This window comes from Pelophylax lessonae (assembly GCF_965119305.1).
Source record: "Pelophylax lessonae genome assembly, chromosome: 12".
NCBI classification, from domain to species: Eukaryota; Metazoa; Chordata; class Amphibia; order Anura; family Ranidae; genus Pelophylax; species Pelophylax lessonae.
In genome coordinates, this window is record NC_138779.1 from 205,619,655 (window position 1) to 205,632,693 (window position 13,039).

A 13,039-nucleotide genomic window follows, 5' to 3' on the forward strand; every position below is an offset into this window, starting at 1 on the left:
TGAGAAACAAACCTGTTTTTATTTAAAGAACCTTTGCTGCTCTTTCTTTTTAAATAATTCAGTCGATTTTAGTAGACCACAGCAATCTGCCACTCATGGATTCAAGCAAAAAAAAAATAACTGTTGAAATTGCGGCTAATAATTGTGCCTACAAATGCAGACATTTGCACGCCTTTTATACCGAAATAACTGGTTGTCAGGCTTTCTTTAAAGGCTTCAAGAAAGTTGTCAAGGAGGAGAGAAAATGGTCAGCTTTACTTCACACAGGGCACACCGTAGACATTTATATTTGTGTGGTGTGGTTATGACTATATGGCCCAAATGGGCTGCTAATGTTCCAAAATGTCCTAAAAATTGGACATACCACCACATTTTAATGCAACACTCTTCAATGCTCTATGGCAGTGTTTTTCATCCAGGGTGCCATTTGGCTTGATGCAGGGCAAGCATGGGACCCAGTTTGCCCTGGATCGGCATCATGGCAACCACCAGCACTATAACAACCAATGACATTCATTGCTTTGGTGTTGGCAACTGTCCTGCCTGCACCGTGACAGTACATGACATTGATCCAGGACAGGTGGCATGCAGGACTGTCCCCCAGTATTCAGAAAAGGGAAGAGGTTTACCTGCTTCAGACCTGCTCCACCTCCCATCATCTGCTGGGACCAAAAGACAGGGCTTTGATATGAAAGGGGACTGTTTAATGGGGATGGCTTGTGATTGGGGGGGGGGGGGGATGTGATGGGGAGAGGGAATGCTCTGTGATTAGGGGCCCCTGATGTGAATAGAGGACTGATTAGGGAACACTATGGTAATGGGGGACTCTGCCATGTAGCAGGGCCTTGGATATGATGGGGGGACTCTGACATGATAGGGGGCCTCTGATATCATGAGGGGCTCTGATGTTATGGGGGAGAGCTTTGATGTGATGGGGGACCTTTATTGTGATGGGGAAGCTCTGATGTGATGGGGGGACCTCATAATGTGATGGTTGCTCTCATTTATAGGTAGGCCTATGGTGTGTAGGGGGGAGTCTCATGTGATGAGGGGACTCTGACATGTAGCGGGGACTTGGATATGATGATGGGCCTCTGATGTGATGGGGGGCTCTGATGTTATGGGGGAGAGTTTTGATGTGATGGGAGACCTCTGACGTGATGAGGGGGACCTCTGATGTGTTGGGGGGGGGACCTCTGATGTGATTGGGGGGAGCCCTGATGTGATAGGGAACCTCTGATGTGATGGGAGACCTCTGACGTGATGAGAGGGACCTCTGATGTGACGGGAGACCTCTGACATGATGAGGGGGACCTCTGACGTGATGAGGGGGACCTCTGATGTGTTGGGGGGGACCTCTGATGTGATTTATCAAGGCAGTTGTGTGCATCATCCCAGGCTCAGGTTTGCCATTAATAAGTAACAATTACATCTTTTACATTTTAGGCTGAGGTGCCTCCAGTTTGTCCATACGTTTAAAGGGTGCCACGACTAACCCTGCTCTATGGTACCTTGCCATGCATTGCAAGTTAATGTGCATTGCCTTAGTCTGTTGGAGTACATTTCAAAATGAATGGCACTGCAATGCCTCAATGCATATAACATGCAATGCTGCATATTTCCACATCCATATACTGTAGATGTAAATCAGTCCTGTCACTTATATGTTGTCTTCTGCCTGTGTGTCTCTAGATGGCAGTGTTGCTGTATATTTGAGCAACTCAAAGACCAGTAAACCAAAATGTAAGAAAAGATTTTTGAGGTCCCTTTAGAGCAGGGGTCTCCAAACTTTTCAAACAAAGGGCCAGTTTACTGTCCTTCAGACTTTAGGGGGCCAGATTGTGGCCAGGGGGGTAGAAAATGTCCCGCACCCAGCATCAGGGAGAATAAACATGGTCGCAAAGGGTTGGTGGTCAGCAGGAGTAGAAGTATCGCCCCATCATTGGTATTAGTGGGAGGGATGTTACCCCATCATGGGTATTAGTGGGAGGAATAGTACACCATCATTGGTATCAGTGGAAGAAATAGTCCATAGTAGGTGTCAGTGGGAGGAATAGTGCCTCATATCATTGGGAAGAATAGTGCCCCAAGGGCCAGATTAAGGCAAGCAAAGGGGAACATGTTTGGAGACCCCTGCTTTAAAGCATACAATAATAAAAAAAAAAGGGATGAGCAGAACCTTTGCAAGGTTTTAATTTCTCCGCTGGTTGTTAGAGTGGAGTTCCACCCATTTTAGTGACTTTAGATGTATGTAATCCCCTTTAAAACGACTTTTACCAATGGAAAGTTTTTTTTTTTTCTAGTAAATACCTTCATTTCTGCTTTATTTATCCTCTTCTCACTTCCGGGTCCGGTCGGCGATTACATCATTTGGCGATTCGCAGTGTGTGCTGGGATGTATCTCAGACCATGAAATCTCGCATTATTACACAGGATATGAGCTGTGCTGCGTGCTCTACCCCGCCTCCTCTCAGTGAGCTGTACTGAATGAATTGTATTGAGGCCGTGCTCCGCCCCGCCTCCGCCCCGTCTCCTCTCAGTGAGCGAGGACTGAAAGCATTATATCCTCACAGAGCTCACTGAGAGGAGGCGGGGAGGAGGCGGGGCGGAGGCGGGGCAGAGCAAGCAGTGCAGCTCATCTCCTGTGTAATAATGCGAGATTTCATGGCCTGAAATACATCCCAGCACACACTGCGAATCACCGAATGACGTAATCGCCGACCGGACCCAGAAGTGAGGAGAGGGTAAATAAAGCAGAAATTAAGGTATTTACTAGCAAAAAAAAAAAAAAAAACTTTCCATTGGTAAAAGACGTTTTAAAGGGGATTACATACATCTATGTAATCCAATTTATTAAAAATGGGTGGAACTCCACTTTAAATACACAACCTGATACTCAAGGGAGGAGAGTTATTAAAACTTGAGCACTCAGAATCTGATGCAGCTTTGCATGGTAGCCATTCAGCTTCTAACTTCAGCTCATTCAATTAAGCTTTGACAAAAAAACCTCAAAGCTGATTGGTTTCTATGCAGAGCTTCACCAGATTTTTCACCCTCCAGTTTTAGTAAATCAACCATAAGGTGTATTAAGAACAGGAAGGGAAGAAAATGGGGACACAAAAAAAATACCCAACAGTAGTTCTCTTGCTGTCTATGTTTGAAAGATACTCCCTCGCTTCTTGTCCCAATGCCAGGAGCAAAGAAAGTTATGTGAGGATAAAAAATACCAACAGATCCAACAGAAATTCTAATCATTTACCAGTCTATGCAAAACTAAAAAAAATAAAAAAAGTTGAGTTGGCCTAAAACTTCAAATTCTATCACATGTATTCAACATTGTAATCCAAACCCTAAAGGACTGAGAATTAGACTTACTATAGTGTTTGGCAACGATGAAGAAGAGGTTGAAGCCTTTTTAACCCCTGGATGCCAATATTTGTATAGCCAAGGTTAAAGGTCCTCAGTCTGCTGTTGGATTGTTGCAGGACATAGCTCAGGGTGGCACAGTCCGCACGATTCAATATCACCTTGAATAAGTTGACCTCGTCTATCACCGGTGCGACCGCTTTCACAACGGACTCCTGTTGTAGCTCCCTCAGGCAGTGCAAGAGGTTCAGCAGTTGCTGGTTAACTTCATACCTTATTTTCTCTTTAAACCAGTTGGCCAAAGGTCCCAGAAGGTCATTTTTGAATGGACCTACCAGTCCTTTCAATTTTCCTTCCATCCTATAGGAGAGAAGACCCATGAAGAATCTTGTGAACATTTGTAGGTTCTCCCAGCGATTTGCCATCATAGATTCCATGGTGGAGGACAAGAGCTGACTTTGGACTGGTTTTGCAGGAGAAGATCCAAAACACCAGAGATCGAGGCACTGGAAGAGCTCCTCTGGGGAGGAACCAATGGACATGACACAATAGAGAGCAGCAAAGAACTCCTGAATAGTCATATGGAAGAAGGCAAACCTTTCAGACTTGGTTTCCCCATCCACGTGGACAAGTATTCTGTCCATAAAGGTGTCTGGCACTTTGACATGGTCAAAACCAAATTTTTTCAGATCAGCTTTACTCAATAAGATCTTGCCTTCCAGCAAACAATGGTATGCTAGATTTCCAAGCTTATAAAAGGTCTCTTTCATAGAGGATGCAACGGGTGGACAGCAAAGTACAATGGGCTCCCCTGTGTCGTTCTCCTCTTCTGATGAAATGTCTCTCAAATGCAAGAGGGTGCAAAGGTAGGAACGGTACACCTCAGTCATAGTCTCTGGAGGCTCCTCGAGGCACAATGATTTCTTCTGAAAGAAAGGTCCTAGCACAGAACAAATGATAAAACAATATAGAGGAATGAAGCAAAGTCCTGAAATAGTATCATTTTTTATAATGTATTGAAATACTTCCTCCGATAGTACTTCTTCTCTAAAGATCCTGAAACAAAACTCCTTCACTTGGCTTTCCTCAAAGCCTAAGATGACAACTTTTCGATCGAAAGTCTCTAAAGGAAGGTATGGCCGCGGTCTACTGGTCACCACAACAGATGCTCCTGGCAAAAGAGAGCCTTTTAATAAGCTGTAAATCAAATCTTTTATAGGTGCCGGATCAGTGAGACTTTTCACCAAAGTCCCATTATTTAATGAATGAGTAAATTCGTCCAGCCCATCAAGTACCACCATCAATTCCTGGGGGTGCTTACAGAGATCCCCAGAAATATCAATCAGTAGAGGATGCTTTTCTGTGATTAGTTCAAGAAGACTTAGGGGGCTTTCTAATAAACTCAGCTCCCGGAAGACAAAATTAACAGCACAAATGATGTTGTTGAAGGCTTTCCCAATTGCCCACTCATGCAAAAGTCTTTGCATGGCAGATGTCTTTCCAATCCCAGCTATCCCAGTGACCAGAACCTTCTTTGGCCCACTAGACCCTCCTTCCAGGGAGGAGCAAATGTCTACAAGATTGATTTTTTGATGCTTGTTATGTTCATAGATACGAGCTCTTCGGTTTGCCAACATGAAATACTCATGTTCCCCCGACAACCCTACAGGATCATCATCGGTGATAAATAGTTCCGTGTATCGAATCTCTAGCATCTCACAGCAAGTATAAGATGTGTCCCGCTTCCCCTGAATCTTAACATTCTTTTTCAGCATGGACTGCCTGTGATTTTGTAAAGCAGCTGAAAAAAAAAAAAAAAAAAGAATTCAGTATTAGTAATGTATTAGTATGCATCATTCCATCCAAAAATTATATAATAAGGAAACCGGTACTGAGGGAAATATAGAAGCTCCCATTACTGACCTCTGCATAGAGGAAGGAGATAAGAACCTGGAAATTTGTTCATCCAAATGTCGAAATGTTATTATTGCAGCGAAGAGGAAGAAGATGAGAGGCCAGCAACTCTTTCATCAGAATATAGAAATTTTAATATTGTAGGTGGAGTACAGAAAAAACAGTGGGTTACGTGTTTCGGCTGTTAACCTTAATCATAGCCAGCCTTTGGCTATGATTAAGGCTAACAGCCGAAACCCGTTGGCCACTGTATTTTCTGTACTCAACCAACAATATTAAAATTTCTATATTCTGATGAAAGAGTTGCTGGCCTCTCATCTTCTTCCTCTTCGCTGTGTTTGGGTGTTGGGAAGACACCATAAGCCAGTGCACCGTCTGCTCGCATCCTCGGGGAATCTGCCTGGGAGTTGTCTCTTTCTGCATTGTTGACTTCTGGCTTCTGGCTTCAACATGCAAGTCGGTGAAATCACAATTCTTGTTGTGCATATTTGTTTTGAGTCTGATAGCATTGAAGATATGGGTGAGCTGGGCAATTGACATTTTAGGAAGGAACAGTCAACATTGCCCTATTACCTAGCCTTGATCTCTTAGTAAAGCTTCCCTTTCTGTTTTGGGTGGTTGTTGGCCAGCCAACTCGCCCTGTGACTCTTTTTTTTTTACTTCCCAGAAACTTTGACATGCATATTTTTGCTGTTCCCAACTCCTCTCAGCTGCTATGACTTTTGCCTTTGGCATCTAAAATGCAGTATGCCGCCAGAGTGCCAGCATTGCTAAGATGTCATTGGGTGCTTCACATGTGATGGTTCCAGTGACTTTCTGCTTCTTGTCTCAGTTAATCCCAGGGCTTCTTTAGATGTGCTTGTCTGGCTGTCTGTTGCCTGCACCAACCTGCTGTTTTTCAGCTACACCTATGTGCTAACGAACACTGCTCCCTCAGTAGACCTTGTGCTTCATAATGAGCTCACCTCTACCACTGGTGGCAAGGAGGACTTACCCATATATCCGAGAGAGCTTGATTGTTGTGTGTGTTAAGGACCACACTAACAGAACAAAAAGACCCTGAACATGTCCAGAAGCTTAGAAATTGTTAACAGACCTTTGGACGAAACACGTAGGGCATGGCTACGATGTGACATCATCACGTATGCCTGCCGATTGGAGTTTGGAGCCTGGTACGGCGATTTCAGCCTGCTACATTTGAAGTGGTAGTAGCGTTACATCTCATCTGTATGTGAGACTGCAATACTGCCACATTGCTTCAATTGATCTTGCAACTTTTTTTATGAGGTCATGTCCATTAGTTAATATTTTTTTCTTGGATGTTTTTTAATAAAACGTTTTTTTTTTACATACTTCACTATGAGTATACACAGTTTTTTTATTTCCTGGTTTACAAGTGACACTGGTGGAGTAAACTGGATGGTGATTATGTTTGGAGTCCAGTCGATTCTGGCCCTTGGGAAATATCTGAGCGTTTATGACCATTTATAACTTGATTGTAACACCTTCTGATAAGAGGCTTCTCTATGTGGTGTCACTTTGTGGCGGAAGTACACTTATTTGGAATAGGAAGTGGGAAGGTGGAGACACCTAGACTATTCCATTATTGGTCACTTTAATACTATTTATCACAAACCTTAACTGGGACTTTCAATTTTAAGGGCTCATACTCTCACAGTTTGTGATCCTTTAATAATTATCACTGATATATTTACTAATGCACAGTATATGTTTAAATTATTGTGCTTTTGCACATTTTTGTTATTTCGTTTTTGGATTACGGCTGCCTTATCACAATTCTTTGCTTTTGGTATAGCAATTGCTGATTAGCTGCTTTTTCCTTTTATTTATATCCCAGCACAGATTTTATTTATTTTATTTGAAATAAATTTGTATTAGCTTCGCCCCAAGAAATTTCATGGAGGCACGAAATTTGGGGAAGTGATAAATAAGCAAACAACGACATACCTTCCAAGGGAGAAGGTCCAATAGGTACCTTTGGATCTGTAAGAAAGAAAGCAGTATAAGTTCTGGGATAGTTAAGGCCCGTACACACAATAAGAAATTCAGAAGAAAAATTTTGTCCGACGAACGATCTAATGATTTTTGGATCGCTAGTATGCTGCATTTGACAGCCGATTGTGAATTTTCAGATGACTAAAACCGGATGTGCAGGCTATAAAATTTTTATCGTATGTGAACACAACATCTGATTTTTGTTTGATTAGTACAGTTTTTGTCCGAAAAAAATCGTAGGAGCAAGACTACGCATTAGGGATCCACCGATTATCGGTAAAGCCGATATATCGATGGCCGATATGCACTTTCCCCGATATATCGGAATCGGCCCTTGAGGTTACCGATATTGCCGATATTTCGGGAAAGTGCTTGTACTGGAATGATGCCTGCAGCTAGAGGCATCACCCCGGTACCGGCGTCCATAGCCGACGGTCGCCTGTCTTGTAATGACAACCGATGCGGCTGAGAAGCTAGGCTGTGGTGCATAGAGCTGGCTGAGCCTAGTAGTGCAGTTATTTTTGGATGTTATATCAAAGCCTAATCAATCAGAAATTCAGACATTACTGTTTGAACATGGAATGGGAGAGATGAAGAGAAGTCATAATACCTTTAATTCATTTGCATGCATGTGTAAATTGCAGTTTGAACTACTGAGGATTGTAAACAACACAGAAGTTTTTTTTTTTTTAAGGAAAACAGATCCCAGAAAACATGTGGAAAGGCAATGGCAAAATGGGGAAATTGATAAGTAAGGCAAAGATCGACATACCTTCCAGAGGAGAAGTTCCTACAGTTGATTTTGATCTTTGATCTGTAAGACAAATAACGCGTTTTTTTTTTTTTCTCCAATGGCTGTCTAATTCATGGAATAATGACCTAAGATTGTTTGCTTTAAATACATTGGCGAGAAGGGACTCTTAACATTGTTAATTCATCCAGTAGTAATACCGGTGTCATTTATTTAGTCACTTTATTGATTTATTCTTTATTTCTCTTTACTCTAAGTATGAGCCTATGTAATATGCACTGCTCATAAAAAATTAAAGGAACACTTTGAAAACACAACCGATCTCAATGGGTAAAAATCTCATGCTGGATATCTATACGAATATGGACTGGGTAATGTGTTAGGAATGAAAGGATGCCACATCGTTTGATGGAAATTAAAATGATCACCCTACTGCACACCTGTTATGCCATTTAGGAAGGACTCCCACCGTCCATGCATTAGGTTCCAGGGCCTGCACATCCTCTATGCCCATAACGAGGGGCTCCCACCAACCATGCATTGTTCCAGGGTCTGCATCATCATGATTAAGCTTAAGGGGTGGAGCGAAACAGATTGGGGCAATTGGAAAGGACTCCAACCATCCATACATTAGGTTCCAGGGCCTGCACATCTACTATGTGCATAATGAGGGGCTCCCACCAACTATGCATTGAGTTCCAGGGTCTGCGCACCTGTCATGCCCATTATGAATAACCCCCACAATCCCTGTGTTTAGTTCCTTAGTCTACACACCTGCTCATTATGAGGGGCTCCCACCATGGCTGCGTTGAGCTCTGGGCCTGTACATCTGTTATGCCAATTAGAAAGGACTACCACCATCCATGCATTAGGTTCCAGGACCTGCACACCTGCTATGCGCATTATTAGGGGCTCCCACCACCCCTGCATTGAATTTCAGGGTTTGCACCCCTGGTATACCCATTTTAAAGGACTCCCACAATCCGGACTCCCACAATCCCTGTATTGAGTTCCATAAGCTGGATACACACTATACATTTTTCTTTAGATTTTTTCCTTTAGACTTACCAAAACCATATAATATGAGGTCAGACCCTAAACACTTTCAATTTGTATGCAAGCAGGACGGCCCTTGCACTACATAGTTGAAGGTAAATCTAAAGGAAATCTAACAACAAAAGTTGTATAGTGTGTATCCAGCTTTAGTCTGCACACCTGCTATGCTCATTATGAGGGCTCCCACCATGGCTGTATTGAGTTCCCGGATATGCACATTGGCTATGCTCATTATGAGGGGCTACCACACTCCCTGTGTTGAGTTCCTTTGTCTGCACACCTGCTATGCTCATTATAAGGGGCTCCCACCATGGCTGTATTGAGTTTCCGGATATGCACATTGGCTATGCTCATTATGAGGGGCTACCACAATCCCTGTGTTGAGTTCCTTAGTCTGCACCCCTGCTATGCTCATTATGAGGGGCTCCCACCATGGCTGTATTGAGTTCCCGGATATGCACATTGGCTATGCTCATTATGAGGGGCTACCACAATCCCTGTGTTGAGTTATTTAGTCTGCACACCTTCTATGCTCTTTATGAGGGGCTCCCACAATGGGCTGCATTGAGTTCCTGGATATGCACATTGGCTATGCTCATTATGAGGGGCTCCCACCATGGCTGTTTTGAGTTCCCGGATATGCACATTGGCTATGCTCATTATGAGGGGCTACCACAATCCCTGTGTTGAGTTCCTTAGTCTGCACACCTGCTATGCTCATTATGAGTGGCCCCCACCATGGCTGTATTGAGTTCCCGGATATGCACATTGGCTATGCTCATTATGAGGGGCTGCTACAATCCCTGTGTTGAGTTCCTTAGTCTGCACCCCTGCTATGCTCATTATGAGGGGCTCCTTCAATGGCTGCATTGAGTTCCTGGATATGCACACCTGCTATGCTCAATATGAGAGGCTGCCGCCATGGCTGCATTGAATTCCTGGATATGCGCACCTGCTATGCCCATTATGAGGGGCTTCCACCACCCCTGTTGGATTTTGAATTTATTTTGTATTAAATAGAATGTAACAGAAGGAGCTAGAAGACACAGGGGTGGACAGGAACTCCCAAAACTCCTAGGTGGGGGGATAAAGAGATGGGAATTCTGGCCCAGGAGATCTGACTGGTGAAGTTTTCAACACATATAAGAAGCCAGGGGCTGACTCAGCCCGCAGTGCTCAACCTATAAATAAATATGACATTTTGGTGTATTTACCTTCCAATGCAAACTTTTAGTCACCGTGATATCACTCATGTGTTGACAGTTTAGATTGTCAGGCAGTTACTACTCAGTAACTAGATTTTTTTTTTATTAGCTGTAGTAAATATATTGTGCATAGAGATAAGTATGGAGCAATAAACGTGGTACGTGACTTGTTTGGATTAGGCATTTAGAGGTTGAGCTGGTGAAAAATAATCTTCTCTTCAATATCCGGCATCAGAAGAATTCTCTGAACATTGATCTTTCAAATTACACTTTCCCTGGAACTTGTGCAGAAATATTTTCTAGTGCACTTCAATTGTAATTGTATATAATAATATAATATATATAGATATATATCATATAATATATAATAATTGTATCTGTTAGAAATTCTGTATGATTAGACCTACAGAACAGACAGTGCACAGTCCACATTGGGCTTTGCTGCTTAACTGCAGAGAGGAAACAGGAACTTTTTTTATTATCAGAGAAAATACATAGACTTTATCATAGAGCAGCTACAATTTATAAGCACTGCCATCTACTGGCTGATAGAGTTTTTGCACAAAATACATAAACAATGTATTCCAACAGTTGTGTAATACAGGCGGTCCCCAAGTTACAAAAAAGATAGGGAGTGTAGGTTTGTTCTTAGGTCGAATTTGTTTGTAAGTCGGGATAGGTAAATTTTTTAAGTTTAGCTCCAACCAAAACAATAATTTTTAAGATTTTTGGATAGCATAGAGAAGGGTTAACACCCCTGTATAATTTATTTTGCTGTCTGTACCCCTGTTCAGAAGATGTCACCTTACTTTCTGTCCCTACGACAACTGTATTTTGAAAATTTTGGGTTGTTGTGGAAACAAGTATTAGTGATAAGGTTTCAGTGGAGACATCTTTTTCCGATGAGAACTCTTACAGGAGTGAATTTCCCTTCCTAGGGGGAGATTTCTCCTCACTTCCTGTTGTCTCTCTCCGTTTGTAAGTAGGAGTCGTTTGTAAGTCGGATGTATGTAACGGGACGGCCTGTATAGGTGCAGCGCTTAAAAACAGAAAATCAGATTATAAAGTCCAATTTACATATACATGATCAGTTATTTAGAAATCATTCCCAAATCTGCATCAAGCATGAGTTGAAATGGCAATCAGTATGGATAGAAACAATCTGTATCCAAGAAAAAACCATCACCAGCACCCGTTCACACTGCCTCTTACCCCTCAATGTGGACCTCCACCAAGGAAGGTCAGACAAGCACGTTCAGAATAATCCTGTTGAGGTGTCCCTGGAAATAAATCACAATGCTCTTCCTAATAGGATGCTCCTTCACTGCCCATTGTATCCTTGTTACTCACAGAAAGGTGAGGAAAAATAGAAGGGGCATAACATAGTGTAGTATTTTGAGTAAAGTTTAATATCAAAAAGTTAATACACTCACTTGGTTGATGTCACCTGATGACGTAAGCTGTCACGACTCCTCCCTGCACGTTTCGTCATCAATGATGTCGCCAGGGGCATGGTCAACGCATGACATCACGCTATATATATATATATATATATATAGGGCACAGCTCCATTAGTTGCACTCCACAGGCAGGAAGAGGAAGGGATATTCCTCCTATACTGGTGGAATATGTTTACCCTGTGCGGCCCACACACAGGAACTAAAACTAGCAAGCCTCCCAATTCACTGAGAAGCAAGCAAACAAATTTAAACTATGAAGAATTATAAAAAAGAGAAAATCTTTCTTAAAATCAATTACAAAAAATGTATTCCAACAGTTAGCCAAGTAAAATAGTAAAAAATATCTGAAAAATAAAACAAAACCAAAAAGGTACGGATATCTCATACATGGTAGTTCTAAGAAATCCATGGATTTAAAACATGCTGAAAGGGTTCTTCTTGGGTTCTTGGTACTGGCTCCTTTTGTTGGCCATGTATTCATACTGTGAAACTCTTGTTCCACCTTGGAACTGATGACTGTTGGATGTTGCTCATTTGGTGCACCTGAAAATCCCACAGACCTGATTGTTCCGTGGGGACCTGCAGTTTTCACCATGTCAGCCAATCACAGTACCACAAGAAGGAGTCAGCAGACTCATGCATTTAGATTGCTTAAATTATTGTTCTCAATTCTGATTTCTGATAGAACAATAACTGCACCTCTTGACCATGTCTGCTTCCTTATGAAATAAGTTGGCCAATGAGTGAAGGAAAGGATACAAAACAACAGAGGATTGTGTTGCAGGAAACCCATACTGAATGAGCCATGTTGGCTGCTATTACTGACCCTCTTCTGAAAATAAAAGCTGCCTGACTGTGTCTGGATTTATTTTTTTCATTCTCTGACCCTGGAACAAATATGTCCGTTTAGGCTTCATGGTGCTTCTCCAAGCTGGGGTGTGACACCCTGATGGTGCTCAGGATTACAGGGATCCTGGCGTGAAAAGGTGGAGATTAAGGCATAAAAATGCCGTACACCTAAGCTGACCCTAGTAAGGATGTGTACATGTGAAAGCCTCAGTCAATGACGCTCCTCAGACCCCTTCCTGACGCGTTTTGCCCCATCCACTGGGGCTTAATCATAGAGGTGCTCACATGTACACATGCTTACTAGGATCGGCTCAGGTTCACAGCGCTTTCTTGTTTTAATGTTCACATTTTACTGGAACAAGTATGCTCTGAAGAGTGAATACAGAGCTCCTGATTTCCATACTTGCTCTGAGTCAGTATCT

The 13,039-nt window shown here is 42.5% G+C and overlaps 1 protein-coding gene across 2 annotated transcripts in view; it reads right to left on the bottom strand.

Moving 5' to 3' along the window:
• Positions 1 to 13,039, bottom strand: part of LOC309568109 (NACHT, LRR and PYD domains-containing protein 12-like) — a 42,788-nt gene that overhangs the window by 8,727 nt on the left and 21,022 nt on the right. The window contains exons 4-6 of one of the 2 annotated variants that reach the window (XM_082273706.1): positions 8,069 to 8,110; positions 7,249 to 7,284; positions 3,376 to 5,167 (exon numbers count right to left, since the gene is read on the bottom strand). In XM_082273706.1, the coding sequence (XP_082129832.1) occupies positions 3,376 to 5,167; positions 7,249 to 7,284; positions 8,069 to 8,110 (1,870 nt within the window). The remainder of the gene's footprint in view (positions 1 to 3,375; positions 5,168 to 7,248; positions 7,285 to 8,068; positions 8,111 to 13,039) is intronic. The other variant, XM_082273707.1, reaches the window with a different exon arrangement.